This window comes from Mytilus edulis, chromosome 1, assembly GCF_963676685.1.
Source record: "Mytilus edulis chromosome 1, xbMytEdul2.2, whole genome shotgun sequence".
Taxonomy (NCBI): Eukaryota; Metazoa; Mollusca; class Bivalvia; order Mytilida; family Mytilidae; genus Mytilus; species Mytilus edulis.
The window spans coordinates 3,321,589-3,348,286 of NC_092344.1; the positions used below are offsets into that span (position 1 = coordinate 3,321,589).

General features: G+C 34.6%; 2 protein-coding genes across 2 annotated transcripts in view; one reads left to right on the forward strand and one right to left on the reverse strand.

The window, feature by feature from the left end:
* LOC139521854 (inositol-pentakisphosphate 2-kinase-like) overlaps positions 1–13,263 on the forward strand; it is a 38,882-nt gene extending 25,619 nt beyond the window's left edge. The window contains exons 8-14 of the mRNA XM_071315517.1: positions 4,759–4,831; positions 6,589–6,689; positions 7,287–7,570; positions 9,567–9,699; positions 11,303–11,408; positions 12,208–12,278; positions 12,732–13,263. Of these exons, the coding sequence (XP_071171618.1) occupies positions 4,759–4,831; positions 6,589–6,689; positions 7,287–7,570; positions 9,567–9,699; positions 11,303–11,408; positions 12,208–12,278; positions 12,732–12,921 (958 nt within the window). The 3' untranslated portion in view covers positions 12,922–13,263. The remainder of the gene's footprint in view (positions 1–4,758; positions 4,832–6,588; positions 6,690–7,286; positions 7,571–9,566; positions 9,700–11,302; positions 11,409–12,207; positions 12,279–12,731) is intronic.
* Positions 13,264–18,425: 5,162 nt separating this feature from the next.
* On the reverse strand, positions 18,426–18,818 carry LOC139506294 (uncharacterized). The gene has a single exon (XM_071295438.1). The coding sequence runs from the start codon at positions 18,816–18,818 to the stop codon at positions 18,426–18,428; it is 393 nt and encodes a 130-aa protein (XP_071151539.1).
* Positions 18,819–26,698: the final 7,880 nt, after the last annotated feature.

Sequence of the window (26,698 nt, forward strand, 5' to 3'; positions counted from 1 at the left end):
TAATTTATTGCACAATTTATAATAAGATATACCTCCAAATATTTGTTGCTTGAGTTTGTTGTATTAATTGGTAACTTTTTTCACTGTTGTGTTTCCCACAATATTATTCTCGATAAAACATAAAACTTAATCAAGAAATGTTGATAAAAGATTCTATTTCATATTGTATATAAAATTTTACATAGGTTTTATATTTAGAAAGGTTGTCCTTGAACAGATGACTATTTATATCCAACATTCTTACCAAAATATGAATAGAATGTTTTCATCATGAGTATTTTTAAAATAACAACCTTCTAGAATTATGTTTAGTTACAAGTACACAAGGTTATCAGTCATTGTGTAAAGGTTATTTTTGACTGATGAAGATAAAATACTTGTAAGCCTGACTTGGGTCATGTAATGAAACATTTAACGAGTTGTAGACTTGGGTCATGTAATGAAGCATTTAATGAGTTGTAGAGGATTGGTTCTTTAATTCATATACAAGTAAAAAAAACCTGATGTTGTACATTCTTGTCTCATTCGGAGTATATATAGAATTAAAAAAATAGTCTCAACTTTCAAGACGTAGTTATCTGTTAATTACTGAAAATTTTATTACTTCTAGTCCACTCATATATTTGCTCAGTCATATTTTTTGTTGCTAAAAAGAGCAAATTACAAAAAATTGTAGAGTTGTTGATGGATTTAAAAAATAAGTCAAGTAGTTATTAAAAGCTCTACTTAGTCAGGAAAACTGTTTGAGTAGGCTTTGATAAACAGATCCTGTTATAGTTCATAACGACATGATTAACTCCACTTAGAGACAAAGAGAGTATCTATACTATTAAACGAGAAGACCTCATTTTGGGTGTCGCTTCTCTTCTTTCCACAATAAATTAATCAACACGGCTCTGTGTCCTATAGGTACAGTGCATAGTCGCATTTGTCATCCATTTATATGATTATTCAGATTGAGTTATTTTGGGAGAAAAACGAGAAAAAAAGGCATCCGGATATTGTCCGGTCATTGGACGAAATTTTAAGTCAGATTAGACTTCCGGTTTGCGTTTTTCTGTATACTTTGAACATACATATACTACGAATAAAGTGTATTTTAATTCGTTTTTCTGTTTTCTTTGAACATACATTTACTACGAATAAAGTGTATTTTAATTCTATCTGCTATCATTTTCAAGTTTACTATTCACGGCGGTCACAGAGTTTATTAAATGGAGAGGGTCTGTATACTATATCAATTGACCACCATGGATCGATTAGTAAACTTGGAATTTAAAGTAAATACACTTTATTTATATAGTAATGAATGTTCATAATATACAGATAAGCGCTAAAATTATTCAGTCATGTGAACTTTTGATACCTTTTCTGAAATTCTCCAGTCATTAAATCTTTTACAAAATTCATTTATTACGTATCATTCAACAACAGAAAAAGATGTGGTATGATTGCCATGTTGAGACAACTCTCCACATGAGACCAAAATGACACAGAAATTAACAACTATAGGTCACCGTACGGCCTTCAACAACGAGCAAATCCCATACCACATACTCAGCTTTAAAAGGCCCCAAAATGACGATGTAAAACAATTCAAACGAGAAAACTAGCGGCCATATTTATGTACAAAAAATGAACGAAAAACAAATATGTAACACGTACATAAACAAATGACAACCACTGAATTACAGGTTCCTTACTTAAATGTTCATAACATACTAAATGTATGTTCATATTGAAATTGATAGAAAACCAAAAATTGGGAATTTTAGAAATGAAGGAGGAGGGATAAAAAAAACATTTCCTGTCCCCAATAACCTATGACTTATGATGCATTTGCTGAAATTCTCCAGTCATTCAATATTTTACAAAATTGTTCCAACAACACTTTACATACTTTAAACTACGCTCTGAATGCCCGCGATTTCGCGGTTGTGTTCTAGTATATTGTTAAATCTCAGACAATGTCCATCTTTTTCTTCCTCATAAATACTGTTTTAACTCTATATCATTGAAGATCACAAACTGTTGCATGTAAATTCCCTTCAGTACCTTGTTGCATTGATTTACATGATTAAAGGTATAAGTAGGTGTTTAGTGTATAAAGTGTACCATAATCCAAATAATGTTATAAAACATTTAATTTTTCAACCTGTTGTGAAATCATTGAAAGCCAGCTGTAATTTTACTGTGATTCCCCTATGTACCTTGACAAAGTATGAACTTTGGAACTTGCTGACCCTCATATTACTGAATCAATATTACTATACACTGTATCAGCATAAAGAACAGCTGTACAGCTTTTGACAGATGTAGATTTCTGTCACCTAACTCATGTAATTAATACCCACATATTTTATATTTAGTATAGTTTTTGTAGAGATTTGTTTAATGCTGGATTGTTTACTATGGTAGTCACGATATATTGATAACTATATTGACACTCGAGTATCAGATTAATTTGACCAACATCCTAGAGATTAATGATAAATTTCTCATATACTTGACCTCCTCAGCGATGTAAATATTTTTCTATGTAAATCAAGCTATGAACCTTTTGTCCAGAAATGGACCAACGATAAAACTTTAATTAAATATAATTGTATTTTGAAAGCAAAGTATTAAATGTATACACAAACATAGAGTTAACTTTAGGTCAGTACAATTTATTATGACGTTTATCAACATATGTTGCCAAATGTAGATTCAACGTAATCTGTACACTGAGGGCGATTGACCGAGTGTGCTGAACAATAACATCTTGTACTTGAAGTAGTTTACGTAGGCGTCTTTACACAGTACTGTGTTACCTGTTTTTAAATAGACTGTATGATTAAAGGTGAGAGCAATGAATTGTTATTGGCTCACATTTTCCTGTGAGGAACATATCCCTATTTGTTTGACGTGAGCAATTTAAACTGAATAATAATTTAACTGGATGTTTATCGTAAGGCTTAAATAAAAGCCTAGTCTGCACAAAGGTTGTTTATACCTTACACATCATAAAAGGAGATTGCGATATACGTCAACATCATCGTTACATGACAAACACCCAATAACAAAAGTAAAGGCATGTTATTATTGCCTACACTAAACATCTAAACTTGCTACATTCTTTTTGGACTGGAGAAGTTATAGATATAACAAAGCATTTGAATTTTCTGGAACCTTTTTTATTGATATAAATGTATTGTGTGATACAACTCATATCATTTAATTGTCAGAGATCTATTTCACATGTCAGAACCCCAACCATTATATAACAACAGCCTTTGTTTTGTGTTTAGTAAGACTTTTCATGACTTGGAATTAACCTTGTTTGCATGAACTACTGTTCTGTCTGCAGGATATAGTTTCTTGAACCATGTTTATTTTCTCCTTATCAGATTGAAAAGTTCAAAGGTTAACCTATCATTTATTTATTAAGTAAGGTCTCTGACATTTAGTGGTGCTACTGGCCTAATATTTCTCAGTATTAAGTAAGGGGACATCCATGTAGCATATAATTAAATCAATGTTATAACTGACCATTGGCCCTTGGGGCACGTGCTGTACTAATAAACATTAATTAACCTTCTAAGAAAAAGGTTGACCCTACATCACCTTTACAATTTATAATATACAGTAGGTCAGTTTCTGTCAGTCTTTATGACCACAGAACATCCTGATTTATAAATAATATTCATCTGTCATTTTATATGTGTTTAGACCACGATAAAGGAGTTTTATATATGCATTATAAGTAAGCCCTTTGTTTAGAAATGAACACTGGAGATCTTTTATATGCTATCTATAACTATAATATTATTTCACGGAACTTTGAGTATTGGAGATTCTGGATCTGATCAGAACTTTATAAATGGTATTCCTGCCTCCATGCTAAGCAAAATAATTTAAAAGCAAGAGCAATGGCTTGTAGCTATATAGTCAGAATACTAAGTTCTCAAATATTTTTCCTTAGTGATCCTTGAAGAAAATATGCTGGTCCTTACTATTATTTCTAATTAAAAATACAAAATTGTGTAGGTGCTTTGCAAAATTTTGGTGGTCAAAAATTTCAAACACCAGTTTTTTTAACTCTGAAAACTCTGAGAATACATGTCTGAGTTAATACATATTCCTGAAGACTTCCTCCTCTGCTAGCTATAACACATAAAATATCTGACACAGCATGTTTTCATGTTTGTCTAGTAATTAAACAAGATATATTCACATTACATGTTCATCATGAATATTCATCAATCTTTGCATTTGAATCCATCAAATATCAATCTATTGTATGAGACAAGTAATAGTTTGACATTTAGAAAGTCAAACTGTTTAAGGAAATTACATCATTCAGCTACTGTTGTGGCTAAACATTTATACAGCTAAATAGATATGAAAAAGGATGAATCATACAATGAAAAAGTTATTAAGCTTTTTAAACTGGTGAGAGGATTTCAAATGTTAAGATCTGAATCTCAACTCAACTCCAACACTTAATCTGATGATAAGAGAAAAGATATAAGATCTTTTTCAACCCATCTCAAGCACTTTAAGGCAAACTTTAATGCAGCATTTAAATAAATTACCTAAATAATAACAACAGAATTGAGTCAAATACATTTAATACAAAAAATGTTACTCTGTTGGATGTGTCACAATGTTTGTCTCAGCTGACCACCAAATTAGAATAAAATAATGTATTGAAAAATATTTTGTAATGAATTAGATTGTATAAATCATTATGTTTTTTTTTTTTTTTTTTTTTAGAAATAGAGACAGAATGAAACATGCCTTATATGCCATGTGCGAGACTCCACAGAATAATCTGAAAATGTGTATGGTAAGAGAGATAACTCTATTTGACAATTGAGCATGCTATTTTATAGATATTGTGAAAGACTTTTAAAAAAGGCCTTACTAGCATGCTAGAGTCATTTTCTTAGCTGTATTTGATATAAATTGATAATTGCATGGAACTTCCATATAACCTTGAAATAATTCAGCTGTACAGTTATATAAATATTGATAAAGTTTTAATCTCACAGAAAAAGCTTGACTTCACCCACAATTCATTAATTTAAACTGAGCAAAGAGAGATAACTCAAGGTTACAACTAGAGATTTCTTCCAATGACATATTATACTTGTATTTATATACAATAATTAAATATGATATGACAATAAAATAGTGTAGGAAGTTGAATAAGAAGCTAAACATAAGGAATTTATGTTTAAATATGAACATGTTAAATGAAATTATATTTATTATTGATGTTTAAAGTTAGAAAAAACTACTGAATCTCATACCTTGGCACAATGTTCAACAGTTGATTTTTCGTGAACTATTTATTTAAGATTAATATATACATTACTCCCATTTTTGTCGACTTGACGGAGTCAATAAGCGAGACATAAGTATACTGTTTCTGGCGTTGGCGACGGCGTCAACAATGTATTAGTTTGTGATTTGGTCTAGTTTATGGTGAACCACAAGTGGTAGGTCAATCATATTTGGTATGCAGTTGTATAAGCATTGGCACATCTCATTTCCATGGAGATTGTTTGGCCCTGCCCCTTCAGTCATGGTCTATTGACTTTGAACCTTTTGCTTATTTTACATGTGTTAGTTTGTGATTTGGTCTAGTTTATGGGGAACCACAAGTGGTAGGTCAAGAATATTTGGTATGCCAATGTTAATTGGTATTCAGTTGTATAAGTTGTAACCGTAGAGCATGTATCTACTCTACAAATTTATATCGTCACCACCGGGATTCCAACCCCGGTCGCCTGCGTGACAGTCAGTATGTTAACCCACTGAGCCAAAGAATCCATTCACTAGCTCAGTTGATTAAGACTGGCTTTATATGTTCTACACGTACTAAGGAGGGGAAGTATTGGCACATCTCATTTCGATGAAGAATATTTGGCCATGCCCCTCAGTCACAGTCTAATGACTGAAACTTATCTTAGTTTACATGTATTAGTTTGTGATTAGATCAGTTTAAGATGAACTGCTAACGTTAAGTCAATGATATATTGTATGCAAATTTATTGGTATTTGCTAGTATCATTTCCATGGAGATTATATAGCCCCACCCCCTCTTCATGGTTCATTGACTTTGAAACTTTTACATAGTTTACAAGTTAATGTTTATATTTATGTGTAGGAAAGACTTATAATAAGTCAATAGTATTTGGTATGCAGTTGTATTAGCATTTGCACATCTCATTTACATGGAGATTGTTTAGCCATGTAACTCAATCATGGTTCATTGACTTTAAAAATTTGCATAACTTGTGTAAGATGTAAAAGTATTGCTATTTTGATTTCAACATTTGCTTTATAATCAAAATTACAAAAGGCGAGACATATCTCTGTGATAACTGTTTATGGTAATTATAGATAGATATTTTAATGTTTCTAGTAAAAACCTGTATAAGGAAGTGATAAAGAAATATTCATAAATTTGAAGTAGGCAAATATAGTTAATGCAGAATAATAATATACAGGCATTAGCATATATACCAATAAGATATCATTTGCTAATAGGGATGTTGAATGTAAAGATTACTGTAGAAGTACGCTTCTCTGTTTTAGAATGGTGATGAAGTATATGGTAAAAATGTAAAACAGGATCTGAGAGCAGTTCTGAAGGAATTCTTTGGTGATAAAAATACAAATGGAATCAAAAAGCAGTTGTGAGTAAAGGGAGATAACAGATAACAAATTAAAGAAATATCAGGGGGCTAATTATTTTGTTAATTTTTCAACCTGAGTTGAATTATATCTTCTCTTTTGGGTATATTCAGTACAGAATCAAAACAAAAGAATTCTCAAGGAAACATTAAATCAAACTCTAAAATAGACAAATAATTATTTATTGTTGAAATCCATTGACAAATATTTCATGCAATTCAAGATAAGATGAAATAAGAATAAAGGGGATTAGCACCATGGTATATAATTTTTAGAATAAGAAGATTTGATATGATTACAATCCAAATATTTATTCACCAAAGACCAAAGGACAAGGATGAAACCAATTATATGTCACTGTAGAACCTTCAATATAGAGCAAAACCAATACCATATACTAAACGTAAAAGGCCAAAACAAATATTTGTTTAATGTTATTTGAGAGGCTTTATGTTGGAAATTTGTTCAGTGAGTGTCCTATTTCATGATTACATAGCTTATCAAACCAGTATACAATTATGTCTTGGGGAAAATGTACCAATGCCTTAGAGGGCTTTACTTCTGTACTAAGATTAATGGAAACTACATTTGTTTTTCAGAATAGTGTCAGAATTCCTAGATCTGATTTTAGATGCATTGTTACATGTTCCTGTGCAGACCAATGGCCACTCATCTGACAACAAATCAGACCCCGGTCCATCAAATGGATTGGACACCACTGAAGCCAAAGGTCCCTTATGTAGTCATAAAACAGAATACTCATTGAAACCTCATTCTCCCGACAGTCTCCCACAAACCTCCAACAGTCCAGTTGTAAACGGGCATACCCACCAATCATGCCAAAAGTGTTCACAAAGTTCTTATCATTTACTTGATGATAAAAGTAAGTACGCTTTGTTAAGAGGGTTGTCAATCAGCAGACTTCTGTAATGGACAATTTTATATTTTAAAAGGCTAATTTTCATTCTTAGATTGTGTTCCAGTGATTATGATTGTACTTTCAATGATTTTTAGGAAGTTAATAATTCCCCTACTGACAAAATCGAAGGAGACTAGGTTTGCACTCCTTCTGTCTGAAAATTCTCTCAAATAAGTTTTCCACTTTCTTTTTCGTCATTCATGAAGATATTGATTTGAAAATTGGTATATAGTTTCAAGTCTTTATACAGTGACTATTTATATTGTGCACTTAAAAGAATTTTTTTAATTTTCTTTCATGTGACAATCAGTTGCAGGGCATATGGTTTAACCCATGTCTATTATTCCATTATACACAAACTCAAACAGTTGTTTTATTAGTGTGTAATGGTTAGTTTCAGATCATGTTTCCTTCTCGATGACCCATCTTTCTCACATTGTACAGACAGGACATTGGTGGCATCCTACATTGGGGTAAAAATTGCACAAAGTATATAGTGGAATCCAAGTGGGAACTGGCATGCTATCTATATTTTCATTTCTTCTATTCCTTATTGCCATGTAGGTTGCACTTGCAATCCAACTCAGGGCTTCCAAAATGGTCATATATTCCGGTCATTTGTATAATGTCCGGTAAAAGTCCGGCTGGGCAAAGCATGAAACGGTCATATGCTTTTTAGTTTTCAAGGCTTTTTCGGTCATTTTTACATAATTCACGATCTTTTTGACCCAACCTTTTACCTATAAGTATAAAACATCAACACATTTCCGGTCATAAATGTGACATGATGATTAATTACTATCAAAACAACACCTACTTCAATACTTTCTAATTTTAATCAATGCTAATTAGTAGTTGGACAGCTGAAATCTACCTGTTCAGGTGACAAGTGAACTATGTTCAGTACCGGACATCGTATAAATTGATCGGTTTATTCACAGTTTTTTTCTTACTTTTCTTACTTTTCAGCAGTTTGTTTCTAATTGATTTAGTCCAAAAGATTAAAATTATCAGAAATTAGTTTATCAACATGATTTGATGAAAAATTTAAAAAGGTTTTAAATGAAAAATCGTCAGAACTACGTCGTATGAACTAGAACACGTGTGTGCATGTGCACAGGTGGGAAATTTAATTATGCATCCTACATTTCTTCAAAAATGCTAAAATTATCATTGATACCTGTTTCTAACGTTCATTTCAAGTATTTTGTTGAAGAAATAACGTGGAAAGAGCTTCTTCACTCAGTCATTCTTTGAAAAATGTACACAGATTTTACGTATCCGTTTATGGTCCATGTTTTACCATTGTCAAGTAAACATCCGGTTAGAACCAATGTGAAAACGAAGTTTTTCACAATGTCATTTTGCACAAATAAAAAGTCTAAGACAAATATGAGCACGCTGATGTGCACACTTTGAATGATGCACTGCCAATTTAACAGTTACATCCGAACATCAAATTCATATCATATATATCATATCAAAGTATTTAAAAGTTTAAAATTGGTTTTTTTAATGTATTAATGTCAATCATTGAAATGGCCATCTGATTACCATAATTGCCTTTTTTGACTAAGTCTTAAGGGACTAAAATCGGGATCAGATATGAAATGTCCGGCTGGCTTAAATATTTTTTGGAAGCCTTGATCCAACTATTAGTTTAAAGCTGAAAGGGAATGGTTATTTAGGTAATGAATCAATCTAGTTTTCAGGGAACTAGTACTTGTCACATAGAAAGAAAATCACTAGTGTCAGAATTTAATTTCAGAGAGTAGATATTCAGAACTGTTAACTTGATCTGTAGACTATGATATATTTGTAGAAACATGTTTATTGTTAACTAATACAAGCGTTCAAATTAGTAGATTTTCTTGCATTTAAACCTTCCTATTTGTAGTTTTTATTGAATTTTAACTTTCTACTTGTAGATTTTATTGAATTTTTAACTTTCTACTTGTAGATTTTAACCTACCACATACATGTATATTAGGACAAGTTTTAGCAGTACAATCTTTAGACAAATTAGATATAGAATGTGTATACCCCTTGTTTCTGAAGGTCAAGGAACATTTAAAACAACATCCAAAAGATGGGTAAGGATGACATATTTATTTGTTTGTACAGAGTAGAATTTACCTACAAAATGACATGAACTAACTTTCAACAGAGATCACAAAAACATTATATATATACTACTGTAAATTCAGAAATTAATGCCAGGTTTTTATTATTGTGAACAATGCGACTGAGTTGTAAACGCAATAATTCAAACTCGCATTTTGAAATATTTTATATGAATTTAACAGGATTTTTCTCAAAATCGTAAAAATTAAAATCGCATTTAAGTCTATAATGACAAAATCGCAATAATAAATGCACGCAATAATTTCTGAATTTACAGTATTATGTTTCATACTGTATAGCTGTTCATTTTTCAAGGTTTTATTGTCGAGCCTGCAACTTTTGTTGCAGAAAGCTCAACATAGGGATAGTGATCCAGCGGCGGCGGCTACGGCGGCTGCATTAGCTAACTTCTTAAAAGGTTTATATTTTAGAAGGTGAAAGACCTGGCTGCTTCATACTTTGTATATAGATGCCTCATGTTACGAAGTTTCCGTCAGTCATATGTCCAATGTCCTTGACCTCATTTTCATGGTTCAGTGACCACTTGAAAAAAAAGTTCAAAATTTTTGTAATGTTGAATTCTCTCTTATTATAAGTAAAAGGATAATTATATTTGGTATGTGCGTACCTAGCAAGGTCCTCATGCCCGTCAGACAGTTTTCACTTGACCTCGACCTCATTTCATGGATCAGTGAACAAGGTTAAGTTTTGGTGGTCAAGTCCATATCTCAGATACTATAAGTAATAGGGCTAGTATATTTGGTGTATGGAAGGACTGGAAGGTGTACATGTCCAACTGGCAGGTGTCATCTGACCTTGACCTCATTTTCATGGTTCAGTGGTTATAGTTAAGTTTTTGTGTTTTGGTCTGCTTTTCTCATACTTTATGCAATAGGTCTACTATATTTGTTGTATGGAATGGTTGTAAGGTGTACATGTCTAGCGGGCAGATGTCACCTTGACCTCATTTTCATGGTTCAGTGGTCAAAGTTAAGTTTTTAAGTTTTGGTCTTTTTATCTAATATTATATGCCAAAGGTCAACTATATTTGGTGTATGGAAATATATTATGATCTATATGTCAGTCCCGCAGGTTTTATTTGACCATGACCTCAATTGCACGGTTCATTGCACAGTGTTAAGTTTTTGTGTTTTGGTCTATTTTTCTTAAACTATAAGTAATAGGTCAACTATATTTGTTGTATGGAAGCTTTGTTAGCTTAACATGTCTGCCTGGCATGGTTCATCTGACCTTGACCTTATTTTCATGGTTCATTGGTGTTTGTTTAGCTATCTTGGTTAATGTTAAGTTTATGTGACAGTTGTAATCAAGCTTTATACTTAGGACTATCAACATAATATCAATGATTAGTAAAGAAGGCGAGACATTTCAGTGTGTGCACTCTTGTTTCACAAAATGCAGGAAAAAAAGAACATGATAAAAAATAATATTGTCTGTTTATTTAAATAACAGTTTTTACTCAGCCTAAAAAACAATATGGTATATTGTATTTGTTGTAGTCAGTAAAAGTTTGTAATTACAATAGTAATATTATATTTTCTTTTCAAACAGAGATAAATGGAGTCTATTTGGCCCTTTTAAAAAAGAATCCTGGCTACGACCATGTATAGACACTGTGATAGAAGATAAGGAATCCCTGGAATACGCTGTCGATATGGTAAATATAAAAAAGAAGATGTGGTATGATTGCCAATGAGACAACTCTCCACAAGAGATAAAATGACACAGAAATTAACAACTATAGGTCACCATACAGCCATCAACAATGAGCCATAGTCAGCTAAAAAATGCCCCAAAATGACGATGTAAAACAATTCAAACAAGAAAACAAGCGGCCTAAGTTATGAGCAAAAAATGAATGAAAAACAAATATGTAACACATAAACAAACGACAACCACTGAATTACAGGCTCCTGACTAGGGACAGGCACATACATACAGAATGTGGAGGAGTTAAACATGTAAGCAGGGTCCCAACCCTCCCCAAACCTGTGACAGTGGCGTAACAGGACAACATTAGAACAAATTATAAAAACCACTTCTCACATTTGAAAAAGGCTTAACTCATCAGATAGATATAAATACTAATACAAGTGGACGTGGACGGGTACTTGCACATCCCATCAACAGAAAGACACTAAGTACAATCTGAGAGTACTCGCAGTTAACTGGCAGCTAGTTCAAAGCCACTAACAACTAATAAAAAAAAATATACAGTGTGACACATCATTGTTTGTCCTGATATCTTCTCAAGACTTTCATATTGGAGTCAGGCAAATAGCAATCTAGAGCTTGTTATATCGGATTGTTGGAAACCAAATTGTGACTTCTTGGTCTAGACATAGTAAATTTTGATTGTGTGGTTGTGGTCTTTAATTCCACTTCTCACATTTTGTAGTTGAATTAATTGTTACAAATTAAACATACATTAAATATTGTATTAAATCTGTTTGTAGGTGAAAAGACACAACGTATCAAAAACGTTACAAGATTGTTCTTTAATGGTGGCATTACAGAGATTAGAAAGGTACTATAGATATTTATGTGACCTTAACATATAAAGATTTGTAATACAAATGTCGGCAAATTATTTAATGTTTAAATTTATACGTCATAATACATTTTCAACAAATATATGCATGATGAATTTATCTTTATTCATACTCATACATCAGGATTAGAATTTTCAATGGTGAGAATATAACAATAATGATGTCTGCAGAGTAGAAAAATGTTCTTTTACATGAATCAATAAACATTTAAATTTAGATTATTTCAGAAGTATTCAATATTGTAATGACTACTGAGTGGATTTTATAGAAGTGAAAATATATAACTCCTTCTGGCAAGAACAAACCAATTTCAATAACAAATAAGAATTATGTTAAAAGGCATTACTTTACCAGGTCATGGATTCAGACTCATAGAAGCTTAAGTTTCAATAAAGGTGGTTAATGTTGTATATTTATGATTTTTTCAGTTCTTGTGACTACAAAGGTGCACATTTAACAGATTGTCATGGTAGAAGGTACAAGTTCTCCGTCAGTATTATAGATCTGGACTATAAACCATTCAACAAAGTACAAAAGTGGCATGATCTAGAACGAGAAATGTTAAAGGCTTACAGAGAAAAAGAACACCGGTGTGGGAAACCTAGTACTTCAGTGTGATGAAAGCTTCACACCTGTGTGGTAAACCTAGTACTTCAGTATGATGAAAGCTTCACACCGGTGTGGGAAACCTAGTACTTCAGTGTGATGAAAGCTTCACACTACTGTACAAAATTGCTTTAATGCATTAAATAGCAATTTGTTTTTCGTGGTTGTTAGTGTGGAACCTTTGTTTATTCTACAAAGCCTTTTACTGGTTGTATGCATTTTTCCATTGAGTTCCAAATAGATTATTTTGTTCATTGTTAGCATGATTTGATGTTGTTTTATTCTGTGTGTAACAACATATAATGCTGGATTGTAAATTGTGTGTGAGGAATCTTATAAAGAACATTGATTGCTGAACTTTATTTAACAGTCATTTTTTAACACCCACAACAAAATAGATAACCTTTCAATTAAAGGGTTTTCTTTTCATTTTTGTAACACAAAGACAAGTTTTAGTTATCTAATCATGCTTTGCATATAGCAATGGGCTTCCTAATGCATAAATATCTGGTTTCCATGAGAATGGCAACAAGTTTATTAAAGGAAGGTAATTTCCCACCAGATCAGCTTTTAGTGTAATTAATAACATTTTTACAAGGTGAAACTGGTTATGATATGAATTATGTTAAGAGTTATTGTGATATATTTTTATGGATATTTAAAATGTAGTATGTTTTCTTGCTATTTGAAATCCTATTGATTATTGTTATTGTTGATATGTGATACATGTATATTTTACTTTTTAATCTGAGCTTTTCTTGTGCAAACTATCTTTTATACTATTCTGCTATAAATTATTGGTGCTACTTGTGACTGATGTAAGATAATCTCTTGTTGTCTAGGGTAATGATTATAGTGCTCAAAACTCTGTCAGCAGAAGAACGCTTTAACTATATTAAGAAAATCTTGTAATAAATCGGTCGTTATTTATAACAGAGAATGGGTTTTCTGAATCAGTAGTATTTTCTGTATTAGTTTTGAAAACTGATGATAATGATAATAATTAAGTTTGTGCTTAGAATTTAAAAAGGGTATAAATAATGAAATCAAATCCAATATCAATACTCCCATTTTATATTTAAAAAAACAGGGTCATTATTCTAGAAAGTTATTTTTTGTTGTTTAGATATTGCATATAGTTTCTTCAAATCTAAAGGAACCATTACCAACATTCATGCTATTTCACTTTCTTAAGTATTTAACCATTAATCCATTAGCCCAATTGCCCCATTGCTTTCTATGTAAACACTTACCATGCTGAATTGTTTTCAGAAAATGTATAATTCTCATTTATTTGCAAAGATATGCAAATGAGCTTTACCCTGCTGCTGAAGCATATTGATTCCTTTAATTCTAAGGTAGGGGATGACAGGGGAAAGGGGGGAGGTAAGGGAAGGCAGAATTTGCCCCAAAGTTGGTCATCAGGTGCAATAAGCGTCAATTTTGACGATTTTTCTTCCTATTTCTTGGCCCTCCATACCCAGGGATGTGGTATAGGTATCCATCTGTAGTCTGCATATAGAATGGACCCCAGTTAACAAATTGACCCCAACAGTTGTTAGGTGGGAGTGAAACTGATCTTAGTTCAGCAGTCTAAAGAAGATCATTTGCACCAAAAATACAGAATTTCAAAAAAAAAATCCGATTTTTTACTTCAACTGTACCTGAAACCGGAAGTTGTTAATTCCTATGTGTATTTCAATAATAATTGTGATCAGTAGTTGTATGCCTGCAGGTTTGCACTATTTTTGCAAGTTTTAGGCCTCTGAACTTCTTGTGTAAGACATGAGAAACATGACAATAGATAGCCTCAGGTTGAGGGAACATGCATTACTTTCGAAATAAGTATCATAAAGTTGACTTCTAAAAGTATGGAACGCCATTGAAGCCAGCATTAATGACTACTTTGTTCAAATAAAGTGGCAGTCATTTCATGTCAAAACTATACCATATCCTGACTTGTGCTGAAAAATTCAACATATCTTTGATCAGTCAGGGGCATTACTTAAACAAGTAACAATTAAAATTACCTATACAAGTAATGTTGAAAACGAGGCTATTTTAAATATAACTTATATAAGTAACTTTTCTGAATAATATTTTTATAGGTGTCCAATAATACAGATTTTACTAACTTTAAAAAATTTTCACAGTCATCTGGTTATTTTCCCCATGAAATATAAAATCTAATTCTTCTGAAACACTATTTAACTTTCTGACGCATTTATCTTTCATACCGACGCTTCTTGGTCAAAGATTGGTCTCTTGGGACTATTAAATTATCATTTTCCTCCAAAATCTTGAAGGTAGACTGATATAAATAGATAGATACTTGAGAATTAATTAAGACTTGAAGTTATTTATAATTTGTAATCAAAATCAATCACATATGTTCCTAAAATAAGTGTAATTACTATTTTTTTTTTAAATGTATAAAATAACTTATTCAAGTCATATTTTTGTCATTATTTTTAAATTAACCCTATATTTCTATACTCCTCTCAAATCGAATAAATTCTTTGTTTTATGATATAAAGTGATGTAAAAATTCATGAAAACTACATTTAGTCTATGTTTATATTGAAAATTAAAATAACTCTATTAAGAAATTTTATTATTTTTAGAAACAAAAATTACTTATATAAGTAACTTACAAAAATTACTTGTTTAAGTAACGCCCCTGACTGTTGATTGCATATTAGAGGGTACTGGTTCCCAACAGTTAGATACTACAAAAACAATTACTTCTGATCTGAACAACAGGGCAAATTTGCCCTCCTATTAAAATTATTTTTTCTTTTTTATTGTTCAAAAGAATCTTTCAACAAAAGTTCTGCAGTGATCCCAAGTCCCCAAGCTTTCATTTATACCAAAACTACCCAACTATTTCACCTTTTGACTCTGAGTAAGAATTATTTTGTTTAAAATATATACAACTTTCTTGTACCGGTATGTGTTTTCCAACTAGGCTTCAGTTATTGGTTCTATACTTTTATACCGTAAACTTATTCATTCTATATAAAGTTTACTGAAATGATGATGTTGAATACAGATTTTTTTCTGTAGTTTCCAATCATAGTCAATCTTGCCCACTTATTTTGAAGGACCTAAGACTCAATAATGATTTATTTATTTAGTTGTATATTTATACTGTTTTATGTGTGAATCAGAAGTCATTGTCACTAGTTAAATATTAGTACCTTGTTTTTTTGTTAAAAGTATACAAGTTCTAGTCATTTGAGATATACAATGTCTGTTGATGTATAAATCATTTAATGATAATCTGAAAGAATGAAAAAAAAAGCATTGCTTAATATATTACATGCACTATGTATGCTTTGGTGTTATGTTTTAGTTATTATTTTTTAAACTCTTCTAATTTTATTTTTATGGCATATGAATATACAAAATTAAAATAAATTGTGTGGAATTCGGCTAGAAAAGGCTAAACTTATAAAAAATAACTGCATCAAAAGTTTGTCTTCAATACATGTTTATAACCACAGTAGCATTATTGTTGAGAATATTAACCATGTATTACTGTGGATTCATTAGTGGGATAACAATTTTTGTGGATTTGATGGATAAATGTGAACCAGGAATACAAATGTTATATAGACTTGTATACAGAATTTGGCAAAACCACAAAATTAAATATCCACAAGAATATTATGTTTACCGAACCACGAAAATTGATACCCACGAAAATAAATGAATCCGCAGTACAAATGTATATGATTTTTCGACTTTTACATGGGTTGATGTAATATTTACTCTATATTTGGTACTATGGATAGATGTAATACTGAAAAATATCAGACTGGTACTATGAATAGATGTAATAATGAAAAATATCAGACTAACAATTATTAACTATAGTAATAAAACTTTAGTCAAATGCAATAAAATAAATGTACATGCAATACATGCTATGATGTGCTGATAACCTTTAAAATATGGTATTAATAGTAAATTAAAATGAATAATACAGTTTATAAAAATGACATATCTTAATGCAAAGTAAACTTTTGCAGTTTGGCATTTTAAGGCAAAGGCATTGTATAGTTTTATAAAAATTAATGATATTAAAGGTTAAATTTTATTTTGACCTTTTCTTCTCAGGTGCTTTATTTTTCATTCAGACTTTACTTACCAAATTTAACTCTAGAATATTCAGCACTCAGCGAAAATGAAAAACGGTTCAATTCTAATGATTTCTATAATGTCAAATTTTGTTTAACCTACATGTATTTGCCTACTAAGGTCTTAAAACTTTCTGTATTTTAGAAAATAACAAAACAAAAGCACTGTCAAATAACCTTTATTTGAACCATTAATTCATTCAAATATGAGCAACAGCTTTATCAAAGAAAAATGTGTTGCCTAAAGAGATTTCTTATACAAAGTAGATACAACAGTAAAGGTGTTGCCAACATGCTGTTTTGCATTATCCATCCTTTTTTATCATAGGTCAATAAACATTTGTTTCAATAGAAAATAGGGATAAAATTGTGTTTGGCCAAATAGTATTAGCCTCAGAAAGGCAAGACGTAAATAAATAATGCATTCATATTATCTCTCTATTACGGGTTTGTTTAACAACCATGACTATCCCTGAACCTATCTCATGATTCATTGAGCACCTTTATATGTGTTCTTTCCTTCAATCTTTGTTATCATAGATTCCCTTTTTGAGTTTTATAAGTTAAGATATCATTATCTCAGCATTTACTGTTACGTAGTATATTAAATTCTCATAAAAGACCAAATTTGAAAATTATATTTTTTAGATAAATGCAAATTTCATAGGTTGAAATAAATTAAAGTTATTTATGCAAGATGTTAATATTGACTTAGTTTTCACTATAGACTTTGACATACTTATGCAAATGTTGCATTCAAATGCATCCAATAGAAATCAGGAAGACATTGATCAAGTTTTACCCACCTGAGATTTATTGTAATATATTCTCTGATATCTGTATGGTTCTGTATACAATGCTCCGGTGTGTCAAATTAATTCTGTGTTGTTAGCAGTAATATATATATATATAAAACAATGTTTTATATCCCTACTGTCAACAAGACAAGTATCTCTCTCGTTTGATGTCATCATTATGTGTTCTCTAAATGCTAAGTATTTTCTATACTTTATTATCTATACATGAATTGGTTTTAATTTTTAAGTGCTGATTATAGAGTTTGACCCTAATATATATTCTCCGATCTATAATACCAAATCTCACATAATACTATGGTGCAGTTTACCTACATATGTGCTAAATAAAAATTTTGCAACCTTTTACAATTTCTTTTTTGTATTTTTAACAAATGAAGTTATTCCACATATCATGTAGTAGAAAAGAATGATCATTCCTTAATGTCCCTTAGTCTTTGTGTTGTATATAGGCTGATAGAATAAATCACATGTTCAACAGTCTTTGTATTGTGGGTAAGCTGATAAGAACTAATCTCATGTCCTGCAGTCTTTGTGCTGTTAACAAGTTGATAAGACCTTATCTAATGTCCTGTAGTTTCTGATGTGTGTAGAGGCTAATCAGACCAAATCTCGTGTCCTGTAGTCTTTGTGTTGTGGAGAAGCTAATCGGACCAAATCTCATGTCCTGCAGTCTTTGTGTTGTGGAGAAGCTGATAGAACCTAATCTCATGTCCTGCAGTCTTTGTGTTGTGGAGAAGCTGGTAAGACCTAATCTCATGTCCTTCAGTCTTTGTGTCATAGAGAAGCTGATAGGACCTAATCTCATGTCCTGCAGTCTTTGTGTTGTGGAGAAGCTGATAGGACCTAATCTCATGTCCTTCGGTCTTTGTGTCATAGAGAAGCTGATAGGACCTAATCTCATGTCCTTCAGTCTTTGTGTCATAGAGAAGCTGATAGGACCTAATCTCATGTCCTTCAGTCTTTGTGTTGTGGAGAAGCTGGTAAGACCTCATCTCATGTCCTTCAGTCTTTGTGTCATAGAGAAGCTGATAGGACCTAATCTCATGTCCTTCAGTCTTTGTGTCATAGAGAAGCTGATAGGACCTAATCTCATGTCCTGCAGTCTTTGTTTCATAGAGAAGCTGATAGGAATTAATATTATGTCCTGTAGTCTTTGTCTTGTGGAGAAGCTAATAAGACCTCATCTCGTGTCCTTCAGTCTTTGTGTTGTGGAGAAGCTGATAAGACCTCATCTCATGTCCTTCAGTCTTTGTGTTGTGGAGAAGCTGGTAAGACCTCATCTCATGTCCTTCAGTCTTTGTGTCATAGAGAAGCTGATAGGACCTAATCTCATGTCCTTCAGTCTTTGTGTCATAGAGAAGCTGATAGGACCTAATCTCATGTCCTGCAGTCTTTGTTTCATAGAGAAGCTGATAGGAATTAATATTATGTCCTGTAGTCTTTGTGTCGTGGAGAAGCTAATAAGAACTCATCTCATGTCCTTCAGTCTTTGTGTTGTGGAGAAGCTAATAAGACCTAATCTCATGTCCTTCAGTCTTTGTGTCATAGAGAAGCTGATAGGAATTAATATTATGTCCTGTAGTCTTTGTGTCGTGGAGAAGCTAATAAGAACTCATCTCATGTCCTTCAGTCTTTGTGTTGTGGAGAAGCTGATAAGACCTCATCTCATGTCCTTCAGTCTTTGTGTTGTGGAGAAGCTAATAAGACCTCATCTCATGTCCTTCAGTCTTTGTGTCATAGAGAAGCTGATAGGACCTAATCTCATGTCCTGTAGTCTTTGTGTCATAGAGAAGCTGATAGGACCTAATCTCATGTCTTGTAGTCTTTGTTTCATAGAGAAGCTGATAGGAATTAATATTATGTCCTGTAGTCTTTGTGTCGTGGAGAAGCTAATAAGACCTTATCTCATGTCCTTCAGTCTTTGTGTTGTAGAGAAGCTGATAAGACCTAATCTCATGTCCTTCAGTCTTTGTGTCATAGAGAAGCTGATAGGACCTAATCTCATGTCCTGCAGTCTTTGTGTCGTGGAGAAGCTGATAAGACCTAATATCATGTCCTTCAGTCTTTGTGTTATGGAGAAGCTGATAGGACCTAATCTCATGTCTTTCAGTCTTTGTGTCATAGAGAAGCTGATAGGACCTAATCTCATGTCCTGCAGTCTTTGTGTCGTGGAGAAGCTGATAGGACCTTATCTCATGTCCTGTAGTCTTTGTGTCGTGGAGAAGCTAATAAGACCTCATCTCATGTCCTTCAGTCTTTGTGTTATGGAGAAGCTGATAGGACCTAATCTCATGTCCTTCAGTCTTTGTGTCATAGAGAAGCTGATAGGACCTAATCTCATGTCCTGCAGTCTTTGTGTCGTGGAGAAGCTGATAAGACCTAATCTCATTTCCTGTAGTCTTTGTTTCATAGAGAAGCTGATAGGAATTAATATTATGTCCTGTAGTCTTTGTGTCGTGGAGAAGCTAATAAGACCTTATCTCATGTCCTTCAGTCTTTGTGTTTTGGAGAAGCTGATAGGACCTAATCTCATGTCCTTCAGTCTTTGTGTTTTTGAGAAGCTGATACGACCTAAATGCATGTCCTGCAGTCTTTGTGTTGTGGAGAAGCTAGTAGGACCTAATCACATGTCCTTCAGTCTTTGTGTCATAGAGAAGCTGATGGGACCTAATATTATATCCTGTAGTCTTTGTGTCGTGGAGAAGCTGATAAGACCTAATCTCATGTCCTGTAGTCTTTGTTTCATAGAGAAGCTGATAGGAATTAATATTATGTCCTGTAGTCTTTGTGTCGTGGAGAAGCTAATAAGACCTCATCACATGTCCTTCAGTCTTTGTTTCATAGAGAAGCTGATAGGACCTAATATTATGTCCTGTAGTCTTTGTGTCGTGGAGAAGCTGATAAGACCTAATCTCATGTCCTGTAGTCTTTGTGTTGTTGAGAAGCTGATAGGACCTCATCTCATGTCCTTCAGTCTTTGTGTTGTGGAGAAGCTGATAAGACCTCATCTCATGTCCCGTAGTCTTTGTGTTGTGGAGAAGCTGATAGGACCTAATCTCATGTCCTTCGGTCTTTGTGTTTTGGAGAAGCTGATACGACCTAAATGCATGTCCTGCAGTCTTTGTGTTGTGGAGAAGCTAGTAGGACCTAATCACATGTCCTTCAGTCTTTGTGTCATAGAGAAGCTGATGGGACCTAATATTATATCCTGTAGTCTTTGTGTCGCGGAGAAGCTGATAAGACCTAATCTCATGTCCTGTAGTCTTTGTTTCATAGAGAAGCTGATAGGAATTAATATTATGTCCTGTAGTCTTTGTGTTGTGGAGAAGCTAATAAGACCTTATCTCATGTCCTTCAGTCTTTGTGTTGTGGAGAAGCTGATAGGACCTAATCTCATGTCCTTCAGTCTTTGTGTTTTGGAGAAGCTGATACGACCTAAATGCATGTCCTGCAGTCTTTGTGTTGTGGAGAAGCTAGTAGAACCTAATCACATGTCTTTCAGTCTTTGTTTCATAGAGAAGCTGATGGGACCTAATATTATGTCCTGTAGTCTTTTTGTCGTGGAGAAGCTGATAAGACCTAATCTCATGTCCTGTAGTCTTTGTGTTGTTGAGAAGCTGATAAGACCTCATCTCATGTCCTTCAGTCTTTGTGTTGTGGAGAAGCTGATAAGACCTCATCTCATGTCCTTCGGTCTTTGTGTTGTGGAGAAGCTGATAAGACCTTATCTCATGTCCCGTAGTCTTTGTCTTGTGGAGAAGCTGATAAGACCTAATCATCTCATGTCCTGTAGTCTTTGTGTTGTGGAGAAGCTGATAAGACCTCATCTCATGTCCTTCAGTCTTTGTGTTGTGGAGAAGCTGATAGGACCTAATCTCATGTCCTGCAGTCTTTGTCTTGTGGAGAAGCTCATAAGACCTCATCTCGTGTCCTTCAGTCTTTGTGTTGTGGAGAAGCTGATAAGACCTCATCTCATGTCCTTCAGTCTTTGTGTTGTGGTGAAGCTGATAAGACCTCATCTCATGTCTTGTAGTCTGTGTGTTGTGGAGAAGCTGATAAGACCTAATCATCTCATGTCCTGTAGTCTTTGTGGTGTTGAGAAGGTGATAAGACCTCATCTCATGTCCTTCAGTCTTTGTGTTGTGGAGAAGCTGATAAGACCTCATCTCATGTCCTTCAGTCTTTGTGTTGTGGAGAAGCTGATAAGACCTTATCTCATGTCCCGTAGTCTCTGTCTTGTGGAGCAGCTGATAAGACCTAATCATCTCATGTCCTGTAGTCTTTGTGTTGTGGAGAAGCTGATAAGACCTCATCTCATGTCCTTCAGTCTTTGTGTTGTGGAGAAGCTGGTAAGACCTTATCTCATGTCCCGTAGTCTCTGTCGTGTGGAGCAGCTGATAAGACCTAATCATCTCATGTCCTGTAGTCTTTGTGTTGTGGAGAAGCTGATAAGACCTCATCTCATGTCCTTCAGTCTTTGTGTTGTGGAGAAGCTGATAAGACCTCATATCATGTCCGTCAGTCTTTGTGTTGTGGAGAAGCTGATAGGACCTTATCTCATGTCCTGCAGTCTTTGTGTTGTGGAGAAGCTGATAAGACCTCATCTCATGTCCTTCAGTCTTTGTGTTGTGGAGAAGCTGATAAAACCTTATCTCATGTCCTGTAGTCTTTGTCTTGTGGAGCAGCTGATAAGACCTAATCATCTCATGTCCTGTAGTCGTTGTGTTGTGGAGAAGCTGATAAGACCTCATCTCATGTCCTTCAGTCTTTGTGTTGTGGAGAAGCTGATAAGACCTTATCTCATGTCCTGCAGTCTTTGTGTTGTGGAGAAGCTGATAAGACCTCATCTCATGTCCTTCAGTCTTTGTGTTGTGGAGAAGCTGATAAGACTTCATCTCATGTCCTTCAGTCTTTGTGTTGTGGAGAAGCTGATAAGACCTCATCTCATGTCCTTCAGTCTTTGTGTTGTGGTGAAGCTGATAAGACCTTATCTCATGTCTTGTAGTCTGTGTGTTGTGGAGAAGCTGATAAGACCTAATCATCTCATGTCCTGTAGTCTTTGTGGTGTTGAGAAGGTGATAAGACCTCATCTCATGTCCTTCAGTCTTTGTGTTGTGGAGAAGCTGATAAGACCTCATTTCATGTCCTTCAGTCTTTGTGTTGTGGAGAAGCTGATAAGACCTTATCTCATGTCCCGTAGTCTCTGTCTTGTGGAGCAGCTGATAAGACCTAATCATCTCATGTCCTGTAGTCTTTGTGTTGTGGCGAAGCTGATAAGACCTCATCTCATGTCCTTCAGTCTTTGTGTTGTGGAGAAGCTGATAAGACCTTATCTCATGTCCCGTAGTCTCTGTCGTGTGGAGCAGCTGATAAGACCTAATCATCTCATGTCCTGCAGTCTTTGTGTTGTGGAGAAGCTGATAAGACCTCATCTCATGTCCTTCAGTCTTTGTGTTGTGGAGAAGCTGATAAGACCTCATATCATGTCCTTCAGTCTTTGTGTTGTGGAGAAGCTGATAGGACCTTATCTCATGTCCTGCAGTCTTTGTGTTGTGGAGAAGCTGATAAGACCTCATCTCATGTCCTTCAGTCTTTGTGTTGTGGAGAAGCTGATAAAACCTTATCTCATGTTCTGTAGTCTTTGTCTTGTGGAGCAGCTGATAAGACCTAATCATCTCATGTCCTGTAGTCTTTGTGTTGTGGAGAAGCTGATAAGACCTCATCTCATGTCCTTCAGTCTTTGTGTTGTGGAGAAGCTGATAAGACCTTATCTCATGTCCTGCAGTCTTTGTGTTGTGGAGAAGCTGATAAGACCTCATCTCATGTCCTTCAGTCTTTGTGTTGTGGAGAAGCTGATAAGACTTCATCTCATGTCCTTCAGTCTTTGTGTTTTGGAGAAGCTGATAAGACCTAAATGCATGTCCTGCAGTCTTTGTGTTGTGGAGAAGCTAGTAGGACCTAATCACATGTCCTTCAGTCTTTTTGTCATAGAGAAGCTGATAGAACCTCATATTATGTTCTGTAGTTTTTGTGTCGTGGAGAAGCTGATAAGACCTCATCCTATGTCCTTCAATCTTTGTGTTGTGGAGAAGCTGATAAGACCTCATCTCATGTCCTTCAGTCTTTGTGTTGTGGAGAAGCTGATAAGACCTTATCTCATGTCCTGCAGTCTTTGTGTTGTGGAGAAGCTGATAAGACCTCATCTCATGTCCTTCAGTCTTTGTGTTGTGGAGAAGCTGATAAGACTTCATCTCATGTCCTTCAGTCTTTGTGTTGTGGAGAAGCTGATAAGACCTCATCTCATGTCCTTCAGTCTTTGTGTTGTGGTGAAGCTGATAAGACCTTATCTCATGTCTTGTAGTCTGTGTGTTGTGGAGAAGCTGATAAGACCTAATCATCTCATGTCCTGTAGTCTTTGTGGTGTTGAGAAGGTGATAAGACCTCATCTCATGTCCTTCAGTCTTTGTGTTGTGGAGAAGCTGATAAGACCTCATCTCATGTCCTTCAGTCTTTGTGTTGTGGAGAAGCTGATAAGACCTTATCTCATGTCCCGTAGTCTCTGTCTTGTGGAGCAGCTGATAAGACCTAATCATCTCATGTCCTGTAGTCTTTGTGTTGTGGCGAAGCTGATAAGACCTCATCTCATGTCCTTCAGTCTTTGTGTTGTGGAGAAGCTGATAAGACCTTATCTCATGTCCCGTAGTCTCTGTCGTGTGGAGCAGCTGATAAGACCTTATCATCTCATGTCCTGCAGTCTTTGTGTTGTGGAGAAGCTGATAAGACCTCATCTCATGTCCTTCAGTCTTTGTGTTGTGGAGAAGCTGATAAGACCTCATATCATGTCCTTCAGTCTTTGTGTTGTGGAGAAGCTGATAGGACCTTATCTCATGTCCTGCAGTCTTTGTGTTGTGGATGAGCTGATAAGACCTCATCTCATGTCCTTCAGTCTTTGTGTTGTGGAGAAGCTGATAAAACCTTATCTCATGTTCTGTAGTCTTTGTCTTGTGGAGCAGCTGATAAGACCTAATCATCTCATGTCCTGTAGTCTTTGTGTTGTGGAGAAGCTGATAAGACCTCATCTCATGTCCTTCAGTCTTTGTGTTGTGGAGAAGCTGATAAGACCTTATCTCATGTCCTGCAGTCTTTGTGTTGTGGAGAAGCTGATAAGACCTCATCTCATGTCCTTCAGTCTTTGTGTTGTGGAGAAGCTGATAAGACTTCATCTCATGTCCTTCAGTCTTTGTGTTTTGGAGAAGCTGATAAGACCTAAATGCATGTCCTGCAGTCTTTGTGTTGTGGAGAAGCTAGTAGGACCTAATCACATGTCCTTCAGTCTTTTTGTCATAGAGAAGCTGATAGAACCTCATATTATGTTCTGTAGTTTTTGTGTCGTGGAGAAGCTGATAAGACCTCATCCTATGTCCTTCAGTCTTTGTGTTGTGGAGAAGCTGATAAGACCTCATCTCATGTCCTTCAGTCTTTGTGTTGTGGAGAAGCTGATAAGACCTTATCTCATGTCCTGCAGTCTTTGTGTTGTGGAGAAGCTGATAAGACCTCATCTCATGTCCTTCAGTCTTTGTGTTGTGGAGAAGCTGATAAGACTTCATCTCATGTCCTTCAGTCTTTGTGTTGTGGAGAAGCTGATAAGACCTCATCTCATGTCCTTCAGTCTTTGTGTTGTGGTGAAGCTGATAAGACCTTATCTCATGTCTTGTAGTCTGTGTGTTGTGGAGAAGCTGATAAGACCTAATCATCTCATGTCCTGTAGTCTTTGTGGTGTTGAGAAGGTGATAAGACCTCATCTCATGTCCTTCAGTCTTTGTGTTGTGGAGAAGCTGATAAGACCTCATCTCATGTCCTTCAGTCTTTGTGTTGTGGAGAAGCTGATAAGACCTTATCTCATGTCCCGTAGTCTCTGTCTTGTGGAGCAGCTGATAAGACCTAATCATCTCATGTCCTGTAGTCTTTGTGTTGTGGCGAAGCTGATAAGACCTCATCTCATGTCCTTCAGTCTTTGTGTTGTGGAGAAGCTGATAAGACCTTATCTCATGTCCCGTAGTCTCTGTCGTGTGGAGCAGCTGATAAGACCTAATCATCTCATGTCCTGCAGTCTTTGTGTTGTGGAGAAGCTGATAAGACCTCATCTCATGTCCTTCAGTCTTTGTGTTGTGGAGAAGCTGATAAAACCTTATCTCATGTTCTGTAGTCTTTGTCTTGTGGAGCAGCTGATAAGACCTAATCATCTCATGTCCTGTAGTCTTTGTGTTGTGGAGAAGCTGATAAGACCTCATCTCATGTCCTTCAGTCTTTGTGTTGTGGAGAAGCTGATAAGACCTTATCTCATGTCCTGCAGTCTTTGTGTTGTGGAGAAGCTGATAAGACCTCATCTCATGTCCTTCAGTCTTTGTGTTGTGGAGAAGCTGATAAGACCTAAATGCATGTCCTGTAGTCTTTGTGTTGTGGAGAAGCTAGTAGGACCTAATCACATGTCCTTCAGTCTTTTTGTCATAGAGAAGCTGATAGAACCTAATATTATGTTCTGTAGTTTTTGTGTCGTGGAGAAGCTGATAAGACCTCATCCTATGTCCTTCAGTCTTTGTGTTGTGGAGAAGCTGATAAGACCTAAATGTATGTCCTGCAGTCTTTGTGTTGTGGAGAAGCTGATAAGACCTAAATGCATTTTCTGCAGTCTTTGTGTTGTGGAGAAGCTAGTAGGACCTAATCACATGTCCTTCAGTCTTTGTGTCATAGAGAAGCTGATAGGACTTATATTATGTCCTGTAGTCTTTGTGTCGTGGAGAAGCTTGAAGAACCTAATGTCATGTCCTG